The sequence below is a fragment of the Bacillus rossius genome, chromosome 13 (assembly GCF_032445375.1).
Source record: "Bacillus rossius redtenbacheri isolate Brsri chromosome 13, Brsri_v3, whole genome shotgun sequence".
NCBI lineage: Eukaryota > Metazoa > Arthropoda > Insecta > Phasmatodea > Bacillidae > Bacillus > Bacillus rossius.
Genome location: NC_086340.1, coordinates 34,735,382 through 34,758,425, shown reverse-complemented (window position 1 = coordinate 34,758,425; position 23,044 = coordinate 34,735,382). Strand labels below are relative to the sequence as shown.

The 23,044-nt window shown below is 34.3% G+C and overlaps 1 protein-coding gene across 1 annotated transcript in view; it reads right to left on the bottom strand.

The window, feature by feature from the left end:
- The window catches only part of LOC134538444 (WD repeat-containing protein 26), a 103,435-nt gene that overhangs the window by 64,220 nt on the left and 16,171 nt on the right, over nt 1-23,044 (bottom strand). The window contains exons 3-5 of the mRNA XM_063379771.1: nt 22,965-23,024; nt 5,402-5,538; nt 4,325-4,459 (exon numbers count right to left, since the gene is read on the bottom strand). Coding sequence (XP_063235841.1) covers nt 4,325-4,459; nt 5,402-5,538; nt 22,965-23,024 — 332 coding nt within the window. The remainder of the gene's footprint in view (nt 1-4,324; nt 4,460-5,401; nt 5,539-22,964; nt 23,025-23,044) is intronic.

Here is a 23,044-nt window from a genome sequence, read left to right as displayed (position 1 = left end):
AATCTCCATAAGAGAGTAGTGTGACATTCCCCATTGGCATTTCATCGCGCCTAATGTCCCGTAGTGTTCTGCTTTTTTTCGCCATCGTGCATTCATCCCAAACAATTAGCGAGCAATCTTGTAACACTTTTTCCATATCACAATTTCTTGTTATCGAACATGTTGGTGATTCATTAGTGTCTAAATCGATTGGAATTTTTAACATAGCATGAGCTGTTTTTCCACCAGGGAGTAAAGTAGCTGCAATTCCTGATGAAGCCACTGCCAGAGCAATCTTACCTTGTCGCCTGATCTCAGCGAGAATTGCTGTTGTCACAAAGGTTTTTCCAGTACCACCGGGGGCATCCAAGAAAAATAGCTTCCCTTCATTATGAAGTACGCTTCGTATGACTGTTTGAAATATATCAATTTGTTCTAGATTGAAACGACCACACTGGTCATTTACTGTGGTGGTCAATGCTGCATTATTGTAGCTAGTCTCAGCAACATATTCGCGATTGAGGCATGGTTGATCGGGTAGAATTTAGGGAACAGGAAGGCCATATTCACTACGGAGTTGCCCCCAATCGAAAACACAATATCTTGAATGGAACAAAGGCTCTTTCGTCATTCGTATCAATTTCCTTGTCTGAATTGTGTTGTAGGAGGCGCATGAAGTTATTCTCAACATATACTCGGCAGCTATGCAGATTTCAAGTTTTAAAACAAAAGATAAAACACTTAAACATAATGTTTTGGTTGTATCCAATTAGAAAATAGATAATGTGTAACATTGGTGAATATTAAACAATGAAACCTACTTCACATACTCATTCCTTTCAGCTATTATTTGTTATCTTTGCTGGCAGCTTGAAGAGATGGAAACCAACCCGAAAACTCACACAATAATAAAACACAAACTTGCAACCAAACACAACCTTACATATTGTAACAATTACCAGAAAAACATGCAACCACAACAAACAAAGATCCTGATATGAATAAAGGAAATAAATTTGTAATGATTCATAGATTGATTTTCAGAGAGAGAGACACCTATTGAATGTCTATAAAACTAACTTTTTTATGAGAGCATAAATAAATCATGAAATCATTCAACGATAAAAGCTGTTTATTTAATAAAGCGGACGGGTTCGCCCCAAGGAGAAAATTGACACGGCGAGACCTCGTGGACATAGAGAAATGACACACACTCACTATTTATGTGTCTATGAAACATGATTTTCTGCAAAAAGGGTATTGATAAATTGAAACAAATATGGCGACACTACAAACTGTCAGAATTTTATTTTTTCTTACTCTCTACTTAGTTCCTTACAATAGCAAAACTTAATGGCTTCTTATAATGATTAAATTGTATGTCATAAAATTAAGATTTATTTTCTTTCCCTGAGCCGATTTTGATGAAATAAAGCTTATATTTCATTCACTGCTACGCTCAAGTTAACTTGAAAACCCCATTAAAATTCATACAGTAATTTCGTAGAACACCGCGTACAAACAGACAGACAGACAGAAAATAACTACTGTTTTATTATAGTATAGATACACACACACACACACACACACACATATATATATACACACACAAATATTTTTTTTTTTTGATGTGCAAACATCTTATCTGTCAATATGCAGCATTTGGTAGGAGTAATTTCATGAATATGGAACGGAAGTCGAATGAAAGGAAATGTGACAAAGATGGCATACCCAAGTGTAGCAACATAAACTCGTACATAGTTACTTTCGTAAACAGTAGGGATACATACATCATGTATTGGTGTGCCAAATGAAAACTGTGTGATAGTGAAACTACCCTGGTATATATTTGGTGAACTAAAAATAGTCAAAAGTAAAAAAATTAATCACAAGTTTTAAAATGCCTTAGAAAACTGGCATTACAGTGATTATAATACAAATTCTCCTTGCAAAATGTAAAGTGGCTCGGTAGCACAGCGCGCCCTCGATAACCTCGAGGGACGTGGTTCAAAGTTTGTATGTAACTGGAAAAATTAGTCTTTCTTCTTAAGATGGACAGTATTTTAATAAAATATTTTGTTGAAAAGTTTACCTGCATGAGAACACATGAATTTGTTAGTTACAGAGGATAGATGTTTACCCGCTTTTATCGCATAATTGTTACACTCGCATAATCGTCGCACCTATATTTTAAGCCGTAAAAATTTGGATAAAAAAACTTCTTGCGTAAACGTCGCATGTGTTTTTGGTCGCCCTATTAGATGCTGAGCGCTTTGTGTTGGTATCTTTTCCGTATAAAACGATGTATTTTAAAGTATAAATCAAAAATTTATTTGGACATTACCACTTACTTATTTAATTAACGGAAATACAAAGTTGTCTGACGTGTATTTCTTTTAAAGACATTTTTAAACATTATTACTTTTATCTGATTTATTGCGTCATCGCGATGTACCATTTACAATAATGTAGAAAGCGCTAGTTGGTATCGTTCATGATTAGTTATGTTGCTTCCCGTACAGAGCGCGCACACGTAGTCGAATATCGATATCTTGCCGATTGCACGCACCGCGCGCTCTCTGTCAAGTGCCGAGATAACTACATTTGACGGCCCGCACTCTTTCGTGGCAAGTTTGTACTACGACAATAATTACGCGTTAGTTCACGTCACGGATTCAAGTGTCTTGCGTTCACTTCACAGTTTTGGTTTTTCTATTTAAAGTTGAAAAAAGGTTTTTGTTGCATGACTTATTACCGTATTGGTCCGAATATAAGGCGACCATTTTTACATAAACGAGAGATGCAAAAATTGGAAGTCGCCTTATTTTCGCACCCAAGACGTCAGCACCGCAAACATTAGTTCCAAGCTGAAAGCTACAGTAGAAACATTGTTAAACAAAATGTTCACGATTTTTTATATTAACTAAAACTTTGTTACCTCACACGGGCAAAACGATAAATCCACCCAATATTGCAGTAATTCACAATTGTTTAAAGTTGAAAATTAAAATATTATTTCTTGAGTAAAAATGTGAATGTTGAAGCATCTCAAAATGGCAACCTTTTATTACACAATTCATATTTGTACTTTGTGTACAATCGCGTGTTAACATTTACGGTAATTTATCTTCAGATTTTTAACGGAAATATTGGTACTAAAATATCACAGCTATTTTCAGAACGATTGTTTAAGTTTACAAACATTTCGGATGTAATGTTTGGAAATTCACGGCTGCCAACTGTCTTTCCACAATATTTCTTTGTTGTAAAATGAACATTGCCGAACATGCAGGAAGACGCCATATTAACAGGAATTTGGTACGTTGCTTCAAAAGCTATTTTAATAATCCACTCTTTATTTATAAAAAAACCTTTCAAATAACATAATTATCATAATTATATTATTCTTTAAAATTCATAGGACAGAGACTCTGTCAGAGAGTAATATGAACAAATATTCGCGGTCACGTAACCGAAGTTATTCATGGCTGTATGCTTCACCATGGCAGCTAGCCACTTGTTTTGTTCCGGCAAGCTGCATTCTTTGTTTACTTTGTTACGTTTAACACACTACTAAATAGTAATACGCCTTGTTCTGTGGTAATACGTGAAACTGAAAGTTAAATGCTGTATTTTAAGAGTGATTAATAGCCACTGTAAAAATTTTAAATTCGTAGATACAGTAAACTGTGAAAAATGAACAATCACACATAGGTGGAACAGCGGGGAACGAGCTCTAGACAAATAAACAGCTATGAAAATGACAATTATTTCAGCTTCATTAGAGTAAACATACGAAAAAATTTCTAGTGTAATACTTAAAAATGTAAATATTTTCTAATTGTTTTCTTTTGACTATTAGGGTAGGCCATTCAAACTTTTTTAAATAAGTAATGTGATAAAAATAAATTAATTGTTGTACATAAATGCAAAAAGAATTTATCAACACAAAATGTATGTCTAATGAATTTTCACATTAATTTCTACCAAAATTTATTTTTACATTTGTTTGGCCTCCTGAAACTGCTGGTCACCTTATATTCGGGGTCACCTTATATTCGGGCCAATACGGTAATTTGTTTGGCATGCTCTTTTAATCATCACTAAATAAACATACTTTCCAAGAATGGGTTTTGTTCTCATGAATAACTTTATCTAACAATTTTTTTTTCTTGCATAATCGTCGCACCCTTACTTTTAAAATTTCATTTTAGAACAAAATGTGCGACGATTATGCGAGAAAACACGTACACATCAATGGCGAGTGCCGAGAGAAACACTCAATTTTGTTTAGTTTGATTCCTCACAGACTTATGATCGGCCTGCAGGACACCGCACAAGGTACCTGCGCGGGGGCAGCATGATGGATGGAGGCAGGAACTCTTGCAGCTTGTCCATGAGCAGCACGCGCGAGCGGAGTCCCTTCCCCTCCCAGCCGGCGCGGGACATCAGCTCATCGCGGCCGCTGCACATCATGTAGCTGGCGACAGCAGCAACACACCCTCTGTAATTCCTGCTCTTGTCTCCAGCCTAGACGGCATTTTTCATTTGCAACATCTTTACAGACGGTGCAGGAGAGTGGATCCTCATTGTAAAGTACCTTACTTTAAATAATTATGCACTTTGATGCATCTGCGTATGTTCACAACAGCCAATACTTTGAAAGTGACATGACAAAAACAAACCAGATGTTCTGGACTGAATTCCAGTGGAGATCTAGGCAGCAGAACTGTCAGGAGCGGAATGTGGGTTTAATACCACCAATCTGTAAAAACTGCACCAGTTACGAAAACCAAAACCCGAGCTTACTAAGAGACGAGACTACTACGATGCCTGGGAGGACCCCCGACTGCTCTGGGCTTGAGGCTGGGCAGGGTTTGCCCTAGGCGTGGTGGGACTTGGTGGAAGACCCAAGCCCTCAAGGAGCTTTCACTCTACTGGCTCATGATCATGGTGAATATGTACATGAATGATGCATATGTACATAAATATGACAAAGATGATGATGATGATGATGATGATGATGATGATGATGATGATGATGATGATGATGATAATGAAAAAGGTGAGGTTGAATAAGAAAGATAATGAAGATGAACAATAACAAGGTGATGATGTTGGACTAGATGTTGAAGAAAGATAATGAAGAAGGTGAATATTAATAACATGTTGAAGGTGAAGATGACGAAAATTAAGAATAAAATGATGAAAAAGGTGAAGAAAATGAATAATGAACATAATGAAGATGAAGAATAACAAGATGATGAAGAAGAGAAAGATGTTGAACATGATGAAGGTGAAGATAATGAAAAAGATAGATATTGAAGATGAAGATAGTGATTAAGAATATATAACCAAGATGATGGTCATGATTATGATGAAAGGGAAGATAAATATGATGATGATCAATGAACCAACTTACCTGCTCAGTTCGTGGACACGGGCGGTGTTGTGTTGCAGAGGAGTCAGTTCAAGACGGAGGACTTGCAAGGCATCCATTGCCCGTCCGTCTTCCAGCAACTCGAGATACTTCTGCTCCAACAACAGAAACTTCATTTTCTACAACAATCAAAGCCAGCACTGTCTAAACCCACACATGACAACAATGTGCAAAATAGATGCAACAAATTATTACAGTAACACTCATGACGGTGTGTGTATATGTATATATATGAGAGAGAGAAGGGGAAAGGATCGTTTGGTATGTCATTTGCCCTGAGCACCAGAGTTCAGATGGCATCAGGTTAGGAGGGGCGCACATTCACACTAGATTAAATAAATACAGATTCTTAAATATGGCGTTCTCGGGTTCAGCACATTCTGCAATTCAGCAATGATTGAATCACTTGCATCCTTTTTCTTTCCCGGTGATTTGAGAAACAGTAATATTCATGCTTAGTTACGACTTACTTTAAATATCGTTGTACTGTAAATGAATTTTCTTTTGTAATCCAGTTAAAACTAAAGCAATGTTTAATAATCTTTAATAATCCTGAAGAGCCTTACTGTACATGTGAATTTCAGGTAATTTGTCCATATCTTAAAGAAGCTTGAATCAATGCTTCTTTCACACAAGCTCTACAAGTAAATAAACCTCAATACTGTTTTCTTAAAAGTGAACAGATTACCTTAACGAAACAGTCTATAAGAAAATTCAGCCGGTGAGATTGGTATAGTGCGGGTTAAACGTTTTGCGAGCTGTCAGCACAAGGTTGAGGAACGGGAGAGATAAGCGGAACAGAAGGGGAAGTAGGGTAAGGTAAAATGACATCAGTGGGACACTCCATGGAGATTGAATCCCCTCCTTGGGAGCAGCATTTTCCTTCAAGAGTTCAACCCGTTCAAAAAATGACTACGCAGTGCTTAACGAGTAAAACGTAGATACATTCACCAGCATCATTACTATGGTTGATTTTTTTAGAACAGTTTGTTATGGTAGGAAAATCCTACCTAACGAGATTTCTCCAAAAGGCAGGACAACTGCCATACACGGGAGTCTAAGAGGTTGCATAACCCCTAGATCCCAGGAAACCCGAGACTCTCAGTCGACCGAGCCCCTAGCAACAAGGGAGTGAGCGCTGATTGGCTCAAGATGATGTCACTTCAAGTCTGTGCTGATTGGCGCTTGATGATGTTATGCTGGGTTCGCCGGGTATAAATACGGGTTTGTTAGCAAGCAGCAAGCAGAAGGTGCCTGGCTGTCAGCCAGAGGCTTCGGCTTAACACCGCTCTGAAGAAGACAACAGTTCATCACGCTGCCGCCATCACCCACGACGCCCGGAACTTCGCTACACCACGCCGCTACCGACTGAGAAGAATCAGCACTCAGGGCAGAAGGGAATCGCTGCTCCGCCACGAGAGACAGTCACTCTGCATTGAGAGGCAACAACCGGACTCTGCCTGCGGCGGACGCGCTGCCTTCTCCAGAGTCTATCACCTCCATCCGCAGCCGAGGTGGGACTTAGGCGAATTTCAACAAGCAGTAAGTGGAACTTTTTTCACACTGGACCGGGACTTAGCCGGAGACGATATAATAAGAAGAAACGGACTTAACCTCAGACGCCACGACTCGCCACCAATACTCGCCAGGAGCGAGTAGGAACTCGCTCGGCAAGTAATTTTGTGAAAAGCTGCTAATCAAATTTGAAGTCCTCAGGGGTGGGCGAATACCCCCTGAAGGAAAATAGTGAAGGGAGCAGACTTTTGATTAGGGACACTCGCTCAGCGAGTGGGGAAGGAGCGAGTCGGTGCAACGAGAGTGGAAGTCGACATCGACGTCGTCCGCATACGGCGAAGAGGGGTTTATAGGTAGCACTGGCGAACTTACCCGGAATTGACTTTGTACATAGAGTAGTAAATTGATAGACAGGACTGAGACGTCAGATAACCGGAAATAGAAAGACGACGAGTTGGCCGCACCTCAATAGTGTGTAGGCGAAAGCGCCACTAGGGATCTGACTTAAATGTTAAATATGTATAATAAAAATGGAGGGCGGACCCAAACTCGTGGCGTAGGTCTTAGTCTAATGCAAGTGTATGTTCTAAATTGTGTGTCAGATAAAGATTGAGTATAATTGAGTAAAGTTAACTCTAGTTTGGAATTTTGGTAGTAACAGGAATTTAATTCAAAGAAAATAGAATACCAAATTTATATTGTTTGTTGCCATAGCTAACATAATCGGTAAATGTCAGGATTATTATTTGTTGTTATTACGAGATTATTGCATCAAATTAAAAGTGTGTAATTTGTGTTCACAGAGATCGTCAGCCATTTGCAGTAAACCTGTTTCAGCTATTGAAGCAAACGGCGACATATCACTACCAAGTTTGCATGTTTGTCGTGTGCTATATCATTACCAATAAAAGCGTCTTGTACACAAAACTGTTTAAGTTTCTTCGCAAGATAAAAACTCAACCTATCTCCCTTGGCAACTCTGTTCGAGTCGCTGCAGAAGATAACAAGTTGATGTGCAATCAAGCCATGCTATTTGGTTCTGTAGAGCTCCCGTGTACGAATTCGCTCTGTTGGTCCGTTCCATGCAACAGGTTTCTAACCATGGAACCCAGCTCACAAGAAATTTGGCCCATATCATAGAACTAGGAAGTTGTAAAGCGTCTAAGGCAACCATTGAAATATGTGACTATAACAAACACATTAAATGTTTATAAGAAATCCTATTTATTTTAACATTTGGCAAATGAAAACTATTTCTTATATACACACACACACACAAAATCGAAAAGAAAAATTTTTATTGACAAAAATTATATATAAAATACATACAGACAGATTTGTAATAAAATAATAAACTTGAAAGATATAAGAATATTTAAAAAAATAAGAACAAATATTTTCGAAAGGGCATAACTACAAAATTCAAAATATCATCAGAAGATTCCTAGTGTCGTAACTTAGATTTCCAGAAGGAAAATTTTTTCTCCTTTTTTGTTTAGAGCTTAGCTTTCAGAGATATAAAACTTTTTAGTAATTATAAGCATAGTTATTCATAAAGCATCACTTTAATTTAATAACTAAGTCATGTTCCACTTATGTAGCTGTATTTCAAATGTTACTCTATTGTTACTCTTCCATTTCCTATTTTATACATGTCTATATAATTTACGCTAATATTTGTGTTTCATGTTACGCTTGTCTTTTTAGCATTACAAAGTCAGCGAGTCAGTGATGAGCGGAACTATATATAGGATTAATATACAGACGTGAATAAAATAAATAATTTAATTTAGTAAAATAATCTAGATTAATTTTAATTAATAATGAAAATAAACTGATATTCTGAATGTTTAGTCTAATATACTGTGTATGATAAGTAAGTGAGTAACAGCTATGCTACTTAAGTACACCTCTGCTCCTCCTCGTGGGTACGCCATTCCTTGCTTCACGGCTTTACGCTCCGAATAAAAAATATTAACAACTAAATTTAATTCTGCGTGCAAATAATTAATAGAAATTAAAAAATAAAAAGGATTCGAGTGATATAAATACGGTTGGTAAAGTTTAAATTTAATTAATTATAATCTTAATTAAATACATCACATTAAATATTAATATAAATACATGTAAAAAATAATTATTAAATTTTGTTACATAATTGAGATAAAATTTAAATTATTAACGAAAGTCAATAAAGACACTGAATTTAATTAATAATGTAATAAAATATAATTTTTAATGCAAATAAATAATACTTATGGGAACAAAACGTCACGTATATAAATACACTTGAAAAAATTTATAAACAAAATTTCTATCTCTAATATTCACAATAAATAAATGTTTTTAATTATATGGTCCAGTATTCAATTTCATTCACTAAAATAAGTATATGATTTAAAAGCACTTTTTTATTTTATTTTATTTCTATGTAGCCCTTTTTCATCTGATGAATTATTCGTTGCTTGCTGCGTGCGCATCATATAAATTTCCTGAAATTATATCTTCATAACGTGCCTAAAGAAGTGTAATATAACCTCGCTTATATATAATTTGTATGTAGCCTGTTTTCATCCTGTCAATTTTTTTTTGCAAGCTGTGCACGCATCGTAAAAATTCACTCTCATCGTTTTTCCATAAAACACCCAAAGAAAGGTTAAATTAAAAAAAAAAAAAAAAACATTCAATTTGAATTTAATATTTAATTGCTAAGGTAATTTTTGTTAGTTGTAAGGCGCCTATGGCACCTGTTGAAAAATGATGAATATAACAAACACTTTAATTTAGTATACACAAAATAATTGTTAAAATTCTATTAATTTTATTATATTTTAATATATTGCAAGAACATTAATTGTCTCTGGTGATTCAATAATGTTCCTTGCAGCTGATTGATTCAATATACACTTTCACTTGACTCGCAACTCTTGATCGTGACAAAGCCACATACAGTTGGTCGGATGAAGATATATTGAACAATAAAATAAACATTTCATATTTCATTGCATATAAAGGTGACACCAACAAAAAAGGAAAGATCATTCGTCTACCTTATGACAATCATTCAAACAGAGAATGACATAATGGAAGATAATGGGCAAACATATGGAAAGATAATGGTCAAACACATAATCATTCACACACAGAACTATACAAATCAACTAACCCGCAGAATCATACATTTAAGGCGATTGGTGCACGGTAAACAACGGTCACAGGCCCGAAAGCAATGAATTTTGTATCATATGATCATTAAAGAGTCTAGATGCCTATGTGGGTGACTGTTACTATGTAGGGAGGTCAGGAGCTTAGTTCCAGCTCGTCAGTGGCGAGATGGCCTTCATACGGGAAGGGTGTTGCTGGTGGTCGCTCTGCGGCCTGCCATCTAGGAGGAATTAACAGAACCTCGAAGGTTTTATCTCCCTCTCCCTCTAACACACAGCCGATACGGTTCTATCGTGCCCGGAGGAGGGGAAGGGGTTAGCAGGTTTTCTCTTTCACTCATCCTTCGCCATGGGGAGGCGGAATGGATTATTTATTTGTTCGCAACTGCGCACGTCATGTGGCTGAGAGCGCACATCTTCTCACTCAACTCACTCGTTCTCTCACACTATTTCAATAAATCTTTTCAAATCTTCAACATCAATACTTTAAACCATTGCGCTTCCTACGGATCAATTATATTTCATGCACGTGCCCGAATTCAGCTGCAAAAAAATAAAACGGGTAGTCAATTTTTTTCTTCAAAAACCTTCCGAAACACTGTGTGTTAAAAAACATTCTGAAAGCCCATTTTTCTAGATAAATTGAAATTCTAAATCACCTACGCCACAAGGAAACATTGTGCTTTAATATTATGTAAAGAAAACACCTCTTAGTTTAATAGTTATGTAAAGGTGGTGTGATATGTTTTAGATGTCGCACCATCCATGTAGAAGAGTTACCCGAAAAGCTAACAAGACTATTGCCATGGAAATTGAAATATGGTTAAGGAAATATTTTTCAAATGTTTGTAAACAGTAAACAACATATAAAAAATCTTATAACTGTAAAATTAAAATACAAACAACCCTATAGCAAATTTAATTTCAATATGAAAAAGTTTACAATAATGTTTACAAGAAACGAAATTGCAATAGCAATACAAAAATATCGCAATTTTGTTACATTGTTAACATATATATTATTTTTAATAAAGGCAATAAAAATGGCATACTCAATATTTGGAATACAATAAATACCTTAAGCCCTACATAATTGCTGCGATATTCACAATAAATGCTTTTCTTAAATATAGTAATTAAAAAACATTGGAAATAAATTATTTATTTTATTTATTTATTTAATTTGTTACATGCCACACCAACAGCACAAGGCTCCAACGGTGGGCACAACATGTAAGACATGTAAAAAAAAAACAAATACAGTAACAGAACAAAAATAAGAACAAAACAATAAATTATAAGAACAACAAATAGTAGGACAAAAACAAAGACAAGACAACATAACATACAGTTGGTATCCTTAGATTAATACATCTGGTATTAAATAATTTAGGTAATAACATTAGAGCATAAAGATAATTAATCTTTGGATGCCGAAAGAATAATTTTTTTAACAAGTTTTTTCTCTCTGGTAGGTTGTAAGTGATTAACATACATATTAAAATTGTTAACAAGTCTATATATAATATCATTTGTATTTAAAAGTGTGCACAAAAAAGGTGGGTTACGGCTATTAAAAGAAGGAATTTTAATGCCAGTAACATCAAATATATGAGGACATATAAGATTACCATAATAACAATGGAAGACAAAAATGGCATCTAAGATCTTTCTTCTAGTTGATAATGAACCAAGGAGGGAATTTAAATCTATGTTATTGATGGTATTTAATTTTTTGTTAATATAGTCAGATACTTTAGATTGAATCCTGTCAAGCTTTTCAATATCAGTGTTATTGAATGAACATACCTATTATGGTGAAGGAAAGTGGACACTATCACACTGAAAAATCTTAGAGGGTAGTTTTCCTCATCTTATTTCTTTCTTTGCGTTTTTGGTCTTGTTCGTTAAAATATTTCATGTTCAAATACTTGATACGCATATACGTTCTTGTCCTGACAAAACAGTATATAACTTCTTCTGGATATTTATTTTCAGTAGTTCCGCAAATAATTTTAGTCAGTGATTCAAAAACCCGCTCATTTTTGCACAAATTGTTGCCATGAACATTATCAAAACACATTTCAGCGATCTTTATTAATTCCAAAAATTCATTAGTGGGACATTTTAAGTTACCCTTTGATTGTACATGTATCCAGCTATCGTCCTCCGAATCGAAATCCGTAGGGCCAAGGTCAGGATATTTATTTCTGAAACGATGAGCTATATAGCCAGAAACATATTAGAGCCCTTCAAGAGAAATTTCGTCACTTGAAAGGGACCTGGCCTATAAATCTAAGTCTATTACTTCCATGTCAGCAAGATCTATTTCATTTAAAGGTGATTTCTCTTGAAATGTCTTTGTAAAATACATTTCCTTGCACAAAAGTAGTTCTGTAATTTCATTCTGATAAGCACTGTCCTGTTCCATTTCATTTGACGAAAAATCACTTACCAAACATTTCGTCTGTCTTCTCATCCGTGTTTTTCCGTTCAGCAAAAACTGCTGCAGAATGTTTTCACAATATGTAGTTTATAATTCTGTATTTAAAGTAAATGGGCGACAGATGCGTATTTTATTACATACTTTATATTAGCTTCACCTGTATGTTTGTTTGTCTGTCCGTCTGTAACTCTTTCGACTTAGAGTGAGTGGCTCATCAGTGTAAAATGTCCCACCAATTTCATCACGTTCGTTAGCCGAGCGGTCTAAGGCGCGCGACTTCTCAGACGTCAGCTTTCGTATTCAGCGATCGTGGGTTCTACTCCCGGCCACGCCGGAAAAAAAATGTTTTTTTTTCTGGTAAATTCTAAGATTATATCCATACATCTAACTGTAAATGATTCGGAGAGACTTTACCATTTCTTTGTGACGTTGCAACTCCAAATAGTTATCTCAGATGGTAATAGGTAGTGTCGGTAACTCATTTCCCTATGATAATTATACATAAATATAGTTTAAAAAACTAAAAAAACATGCTTTTAAAGAATATCAAACTAAAAAGTTAAAAATAAATATAGTTTAAAAAACTAAAGAAACATGCTTTTAAAGATTATCAAACTAAAAAGTTAAAAATAATTTTAAAATTTAATTTATGACAATAGTATATAAGCAATACTAGTATAAATGAGAAAAAAGCATGGGGCGTTTAATATACAAAAAATATGGCACAAAGCGCCTCAAGTTTTTTTTTCTCATTTATACTAGTATTGCTTATATACTATTGTCATAAATTATATTTTAAAATTATTTTTAACTTTTTAGTTTGATAATCTTTAAAAGCATTTTTCTTTAGTTTTTTTAAACTATATTTATTGATGTTCCATACCTCTAATATACGGACAGAGAAAAAACCACTCTAACACATCTTAGTTCAGTTTAACTGTTAACAAATATTTAGATGAACAGGTCCTATACATATTTCCGAATGTTTTACTGACTAAGTTATACTGGACATTAATTAAATTGATTGCTGATATTTATACTTTTAAACAAAATTTTGAATTTATCATTTTATGTAAACTCTAATGCGTTAAAAAGTGTAACGCAACACTACACACAGGTAGTGATGTCTAGTGCACTGCCCTATGCACATTAGTTAACAAAAAAATAAAATGAAATATTAATTACTGATAAATAATACCTTGATGTCGTGATACAAGTAACACATGCTTATCTGATATTTATTTCAATTAGAATACGTAATAGGAAGATAAAATAATTAACTGATTTTAAGACTGATTTATTACTTACACAGTACAGTGCATTTTGAAGACAAATGGGTCTTAAGAAGCGAAAATCGTACTCGATTAAAGGATGGTATGGTGTTCGGTATATTAAGGTTTCCCTCAAAGTAACGGTTTCAGAATGCTTTTAAGATATTAGTTACATCCCAACATAAGTTTAAAACATTTCTCTTAAGAGTGTGCTTCGTAGCATTAAAAAATTTGCCTTAATTATTTTGCAAATTTATTATTGTTATGGTGACGATGTCAGAGGTTTTCGTAATTTTTTTTTAGAAATATAGTACAGTATTAGCAACTACGTTAAGAACTGTTATTTTATTCACACAGAGAAAAGAAATACAAAATGCTAAAATTTGGCGTTTGTCTTTTTACATACTATATAGGTTTGTTATTATATGTGTGTTGTAACATGTATAAAAATGTTAAATATATTCAACAATATTTGGTAATTATATATATTAAAAAACTTTTATGTACACGACTTGAAACTACGTGAAAGGTTTTCAGCCTATAAGGGCCTATTCTATGATTTTTTTAAAATTATTAATTCTTATGCAAACAATTAATAAAATTGGAAGTTTCTTACATTGTCAGTATATGCATAGCATTACAGTTATTCCAAACAATTCTCTACCAGTGTTCCTAAGGTTTACATGTTACGTTGGTTCTTCTACTAACAGGGTATGAAAAAATCATGATTTTTTTAAAGAAATCAAAAAAATCAGATTTTTTTGATTAAAATCGGATTTTTTCGATTAAAATCGGATTTTTTTGATTAAAATATAAAAAATTGTAATCTGTGCTCTACAGTACAATTAATAACAGATTCGTTCATTTTGTAAAGACAACTAGCCTAATTTTCTTTCTTTGAAATGACCACATTTTACATTGCATAATGTTTTAAGGAAACATTAATGATGTCACTTTACGAAAAATTTTAGTACAGTAGCATAGTAAACATTAGTAAAAAAAAAAAAGATGTTTTATATAAAATAACTATATCACTTAAAATATATCATAATTTTAAATGTAACTTTGTCACTTCTGTCATCCCTATAGTATAATTGTTCTAAATAACATGATTTAAATCAAAACCCCAATTTTCTTTTTTTTCTTCTTCTCAGAATTGCACACATACGAGAGAGTATTCAAAGTAAACGTCTACATAAAATATTACTTATTTTAAATTTTAAACAAAAAATACAAGTTTTGCAGCCTTTTCTGTACTGAGTTGATTTCTTAATGTTGACTGAATCAAACCAAATGTGGAAAACATTCTTTCCACTGATGCAGACGAAGCAGTTGCTGTTAACAGTGGTTCTATGACATTCATAACTTCATTAATTTCTGAATTGATGTTTATTTTCCACCAATCTATTGGCGACACTTTCGAGATGACATTGTCCTTGAATTAAGAAGTCGTGGAAGAGAGTAGATTTTGCTTGGAATTTAATAATTACAGGCAGCAGAGACTTTGTGTGTTTGTATCTGTTGTTTGCAAATGAAAGAGCTTCAGATCTCTCATCAGCTGTCAAATGTTGACCACAGAACCGTGGGTCTACAAGATACGCCAGGAAATGTGCTCCATCCAGTGCCTGATGGTAGCGACTGGAAAATTTCTCCATGCTGTCTGCATTCAGGTTTTCATCTTCAAGACTTTGTTTTAGACTTTTCCACACATCAACAGCAGTGGAAATCGTACTGCTATCTTTCTGAACCTTATCAAGTGCAAGGGCCATTGGTTTCAAATGCCTCAGCATATCTTCTGCGTTCATCTTTATAAAGACATTCACCACTTTTCTGTAAATATTATCATTATCATTGCAGTGATATATTTTTTTTTAATTTTTGCTCATATAATGGTCGCACCTTACTTTTATTCGTAAAATTTGGTAACATTGCGGGTATGTTGATTTTAATCAGCATAATTTAAATCGTGATTTAAATCATGATTTAAATCATGTGATTTTTTTTTAAATCAGTGAAATCAATTTATAATTTGACATTTAATTTTTCCTATACTGTATCTTTCTAAATCAAGTAATCATGCCTACTTACACAAAAATTGATTGCTGCAAAGATATGAATGGAAATTGAATAGTACTTAATTTCTTCTATAATATATTTATAGTTATTTTGTTATTTAGAAACACTTGGTAAATATAGGTGGGTTAAATGTACTTACCAATAAACACCACTCATTTTTTCTCCTCCTCTCCTACTCATGTTTTTGTGTGTGTGCGTGTGCATGTGTGTGTGTGTGCGTGCGTTTGTGTGTGTGTGTGTGTGTGTGTGTGTCATATCTCCTTGGCAACAGGTTTGACCTTCAACAATGTCAGGTGCTATTTTTAGAACTGTAGGATGGAAATGTGCAGTTCTTTGTTATGTCTATTCACTTGGAGTTCATCATAGTGTATAGTTGAAATGGCTGGAAGAAAGAAGGACCCAATATGGATCCATTTTGTTGAAGAACCAACATTGTCAGGAAAAGGTCTGAAAGCTACCTGCAAGTCATGTGGAAAACAGTTAATGGGGTTGGTTGCCAGAATGAAAAAACATATTGAAACATGTCAGAAGGAAGAAACAGAAGAGGATCATCTGTGTGAATCAGAATCAGCACAGAGAAGTTGCAGAGGTAATTATTGGTTTTGATATAAAGCAAATATTAAAATAATACTGTAAATACTGCTTTTCTAGTACTTGAAGTTAATTTTTTAAAATAAAAACTATAATAGAATCAATAACTTTCTGGTATTTTTGAGAAATATGTATTTGGAAATATTGTTAAGAACATAAGAAGTCATTTTTTTTATTATTTATTGTGTTTTAACTCCTCAAGCTTAGTTTTGTTTAGTTTATTTAACTGTCAGAATGTTTGTTTTAATACCACTACCACATAAATCTTAATTTCCTGGTTAGGCATAACTACTACAGGCGAACCGTCGAATCTGTATCTATCAATCTCGTTTATATTGTTTTCCCGCATATATCATTTATTCTGCAGTCTGCATGGTCCCAACAATAAAAAAATCTGCATCAATTGTTTCCTTAATGATATATTATCCAGTATCCTTTGTTGGAAATTGTCCCGCCGTCAAATTTTTAATGCGTAAATAGATCATTCAGTGTTAATAATATGATGTCTTAGAACAAATAGTGATGCAAAACAATAACTGAAATTACAAAAATGTCAAAAATGATATTTACAAGCATTTAGTTTTACGTTTCAATTGTTAAAAAATTATTTACTTGAGTTAGAGATTAGTAAAATTATTAGAATGGGGACCAACAGTTTTTGTACATTGGTTTTTATGGTTTATTATTGGAATATGATGTGCTGGCATTGTTTTTAGTAGTTACACACTCTTATAAAAGGCACAAACATAGCTTGCCCGAAACTGATGCAATAGACAATTGGACATAGTAAATTAATTAGTATATTATACTTCAGGTAAAGTGTGCAGTAAAAACATAAACAATATACTTTTAGCACCACGTTGGCTTTTAATGTTCTTAGAATGTGCAACATGGTTTCATTTACCTAACCTAAAATTTTATGAATCGTTTGTCCGCTTGCATGATTTTTTCATTCAGTCCCTCGGAAAACGACAGATGTTCCACTTCATTAGCTTTATCAAAAATAGGACAGAGACACACAAGTACTCGCAGATCGGTACTTGTAGATAGTAGACACATACACACAGATTGGACGAAACAATTTTTGTCATCTATATTTCAAATGTACCGCCTACCCTAGTTCATATTCTGGCCACTAGGTTCACTGATTACCACCAACACCAACGCCGACAAGGAAAATTCAATAAAAGTGTTATTTTCTTTACTGTGACTTATACAACTGTGCAATGTTTATATCAGTGCATTTGGCCCCTGTATCTAATCATTTATGTATTTAATTATATTAATTTATTCAGAGCGTTAGCATAAAACTAGAGCCTGGCCATTGTTGTAACTTAAAAAAAGTTAAGTCTTTTGTTCAGGACATTGAATAAATGTTTAACAGCATTCATTAAATTACTCTTAAGGCTCAGCCTCCCTTGACATAGTTAACATTTCTATTTTCACCTCATAAGCTTTGCTTCATTGGAATTTGTGGAAAAGAGAGTTCAGAATTTACAAGTGACTTGATATTTAGTCCCCAGATATCAACAAGACTAATATGTTTGACTAAGTGTATCACAATTGCATGCCAGTGGTTAAAAATTAGTGTTTGTAATGTAAGATAATATATTTTTCCAACTCCCTTCCCTATCGTAGCAGTTTCTAAATATGTGCTTACAAAACAACTTAAATAAGTAAAACAATAAATAACACAAAAATGGCAAGTGGGACTGAGTCTTAAATTTTTGTACATCACTAAGTGAAAGATAATATCTGATGTTTCTTCTCACAGGTAACGATTCATTGGCCATTGTGAGAAAAACCGGTGGGCAAATATCATCTTCGACTTCCCAAGGGCCTTCTATGCAAACGAAGAGAACACATCACAATGAAAACAATGGCGATAGTGAGATTAAAAAAAAATTTCATCAAACCCTTGTTGACACACATCTAGTAAAAACCAACAGTAATCAAAAATGTATTCTTGATGAACAGGTTGCTCGATACATATATGCTACAAATTCTCCTTTCCGGCAAGTAGATCACCCAGAATTCAAGAAGATGGTAAGTTTGTTGCGTCCTGGATATAAACCACCCACTCATGTTCAGATTGGGGGTGATCTGTTAGATACTTTATACACTGCCGAGAGAGAGAAGTGTGCGACATGTTTGGAAGGAAAAACTGTATGCTTAAGTTTAGATGGGTGGTCAAATATCCATAATGATCCTATCATTTGTGTAGCTGTAACTGCCAGTTTAGGAGAAGTTTATCTGGTAGATACAATTGACACATCAGGTCATTCACACACAGCTGATTATTTGGTACATGTAGCGAAAGCTGCTGTAGCCAAATGTGAACGTGAATTCAAGTGTTTAGTTCGCAGTATTGTGACAGACAACACTGGAAATGTGAGAAAAATGCGTTCAGACCTAGAAAAAGAAGATTTAAATTTTATCACATATGGTTGTTCAGCACATCTTTTGAATCTACTAGCTAAAGATTTGCAGGTACCTAATGTGAAAGAACATGTGGTAGAGATTGTTAAGTACTTCCGCAATAATCATTTTGCACACGCTAAGTACAAGCAAGAAGGTGGACAACAGCTTATACTACCTCAAGATGTTCGCTGGAACACAACAGTTGACTGCCTGTCAGCATACATAAAATACTGGCCAGTTCTCGTGAAAATCTGTGAAGAAAATTGCACTGCAATTAATGATAATATTTACAGAAAAGTGATGAATGTCGTTATAAAGAGGAACGCAGAGGATATGCTGAGGTGTCTGAAACCAGTGGCCATTGCACTCGATAAGGTTCAGAAAGATAGCAGTACAATTTCCACTGCTGTTGATGTGTGGAAAAGTCTAAAACAATGTCTTGAACATGAAAACCTGAATGCAGACAGCATGGAGAAATTTTCCAGTCGCTACCATCAGGCACTGGATGGAGCACATTTCCTGGCATATCTTGTAGACCCACGGTTCTGTGGTCAACATTTGACAGCTGATGAGCGATCTGAAGCTCTTTCATTTGCAAACAACCGATACAAACACATTAAGTCTTTATTGCCCATAATTATTAAGTTCCAAGCAAAATCTACTCCCTTCCACAACTTTTTGTTCGATGAAAATGTCATCTCAAAAGTGTCGCCAATAGACTGGTGGAAAATGAACATCAATTCAGATACTACTGAAGTTATGGATGTCATAGAACCACTGTTAACAGCAACTGCGTCATCTGCATCAGTGGAAAGAATCTTTTCGACATTTGGTTTGGTTCAGTCAAAATTAAGAAATCGACTGGGTACAGAAAAAGCTGCATAACTTGTATTTTTGTTTAAAATTTTAAATAAGTAATATTTTGTTGAAGTTTTTTTACATAGACTACTTTTGTATATGTGCAATTCTGAGAAGAGAAAAAAAAAGGAAATTGTGGTTTTGTTTTAAATCACTTTTATCTAGAACAATTGGAACAAAGGGATGACAGAAGTGACAGTTACATTTAAGATTATATGTATATATTTTAGAGATATAGTTATTTTGTATAGCACTTCCTTATTTTTGTTACTAATGTTAACTGTGATACTGTACTAAAAATTTTCATAAAGTTACATCATTAATGTTTCCTTAAAATACTATGCAAAGTAAAATTTTATTTCACAGAAAGAAAATTAAGCTAGTTGTCTTTGCAAAATGAGTTAATCTATTATGAATCACTGTAGAGGAAAGTCACGAAAATGTACTGTATATTACACAGATTATAATTTTTTATATTTTAATCAAAAAAATCCTATTTTAATCAACAAAATCTGATTTTAACCAAAAAAATCTGATTTTTTTGATTTCTTTAAAAAAATCAGGATTTTTTATACCCTGCGATCGCTGCGACGATTATGCGAGTAAATATGGTAAGCAGGCATGATTACTTGATTTTTAAAAAATACAGTATAGGAAAAATTAACATTCATATTATAAATTGATTCTATTCACTGATTTAAAAAAAAATCACATGATGATTTAAATTATGATTTAAATCACGTGATTTAAAAAAAAATCACATGATTTAAATCATGATTTAAATCACGATTTAAATCATGCTGATTAAAATCAACATACCCTGTCTACTAATACACGTATATTACAAGAGGTTTGTAATAGATTAAATGAGGTAAGTAAGAATTCGTTTTTATAAACATTGTGTATGAAATTATAAATTTTGAGATGTATAATAACAAAAAGAAGTGCGTTCCGAAGACATATGTCGGTAGTGTTACCCACTGAAACATTATTCCCACTTCAACTCTCTGTAAAAATAAAAGTATGGGGTTGATGCGTCAAAAGGGGTATATAAATAAAATTTGAGGCTTCTTCCTTATTTCATACGCTAGTGTCCCCCACTTACAATTGCAAACAAAAATTTTTCCTCGATGTTGTAATTTACTCTGCGTAATCACAAAAATTTTTGGCAGTAAATAAGTATTTAATTTTTAAAAATGAAAGCATTCATGTTTCGAAAAAAATATTAAAGCGATGTGGGGAAAAATGTTTATAGATACTCCAGTAAAATTTTCAGTTTGATTGTTTTGATAGTTTCGGAGCTGTTGCGAGTTTAGTTTGGAAGATTCTTCGGCCGCGCGAGGCGTGTTTGGCTCTTTTTCATTTTCTTCCAGCGTAGGAAGCTGATACCCGGCTTCACTTCGCATCCTCTGCTTGTCTTCCGTTGTCCTCTCCAGATGTATTACTGTATATTAGCTCCATGAGCGCGACCTTGACAGACCGTTTCTTCGGTCTCCTCTCTCGTCATCCCTCTACACCCCATTCTTCCCCCTCCCCACCCGCAGGCTGCGGCCCGCCGGCCGGAGCTCCGCCGGACTACCTGGTTCCGACAAACGCCGCCCTCAGCGCCACGTCGCGGGGACATTCTTCCCGGCGGCGAGAGTTTTACACGCAGCACTAGAACTGTCACTCCAGAGGGCATGTTTTGAGTCGGATCGTATCAAAAACAAAAGGATATGAAAATATATACATAACTCAATAGTGTTCTGCCAATTATGTTTTCATTTTCATTTAAATTTATTCTTTAAATCGCTCCTGAAGTAGTCCAGCAGTGATCAATGGAAATTGTCAATATTAAACTGTAATTTTGACGATGAAAATTTTTTCTTCTTACTTTTATATGTGCAGAAACCTATTCGTACACTCGTTTCTTGAACTATACTTAAGTTTAACATAATTATGTGTTTTCTAAATAATTCTGGCTTGGAATAAAAATAAATGCATTTAAAATGACATAACTCAGTAAAAAAAAGTTTATTAAAAATATCCTAGGTATATTATGTCTTAAAAAGAAGCATCAAAAATAAATATGTACAGTTAAATTAGTTTTGTCGTAATATTTTCCATGCACCAATCGCCTTAAGATACTTAACTCACCAATGATGTGCAGGAAAATGGCTTACCCAACACCAAGATGTAGTCAAAATATTATCTTTGCGCACGGATTCAGCAGCAATGCTAGGAGGAACAGGTTAGCAAAGAGCAATGAAATGTTACACTGTAAGTGCATGAAAACAGAATTACGCCATGGACTCGGTGCCAATGCTAGAAGGTACATGATAGCAAAGAGCAATAAAAATTATATAGCCAACAGCATTACACAATAATCAAGTCAGTGATGAGCATAACTGTATATAGGATATGGGGAAAATTTAAAACCACTTTCTTGATTATCCATTATAAAACCACGTGGCAGTACAAACATGACCACATTTTGTCTGATAGTAGCCAACTCCCATATATTTATATAAAAGTAACGCACAGAGAATCAGATGTGGCACAATGTCACAAAACTATTGAGATCCAGACATGAAGCGACAACACCAAATGACTGCTCCATCTTAGTCGCGAGCAGACTGTCTGTCTGATGGCTGCAGTGTTTTGCGTATGCATGAGTATAAAAACTTTCAACAAGGACATGCAATAGTGAGTTTATAGCTGACTAGTATTTGATTGGAACTTTAATTTCAGTAAATACTCACGTGTAAAGTATTTTAATTAATTTTTCTTCAGTATGTAGCTGGATGCAGATGGATTATTATGTTCCGAACTGGAAATACATTTTTACAAAATCCATATTTGAAAGAGTATCACGACAACTATTTAATTCAAGAATGTGGAAAGAAATAAAATACAATGTTAAGCTGTCGCGAGGCATCGTACGGTGTCATGTCATGTTGTGTCGCATCTTGCCTGATTGTGTGTGCCCGGCCTAAGAGCTGACTCCTTGCCCCGGACAAAATTGGGACTACACCTCAGCTTGGCAACACTTAGTAACATGAAACTTAATGCAACATTACTGAGTGCTACCAATCAGTTGATGGTTACACAGGGAGATGCCACCCAACTACAATGGAATTAATTAATGGCCTAATAACATTTCGATACACAAATTGAAGAGAAAATATAAATATAAAAATTTATAGGATGCTAAAAATACTTACAACTAAGCTGTGTGATGAGCTTTCCAGCAACGACTTAAGTTCCATCAAGTCATTGTCAGCCTGTAAAAGAAGCAACAAAT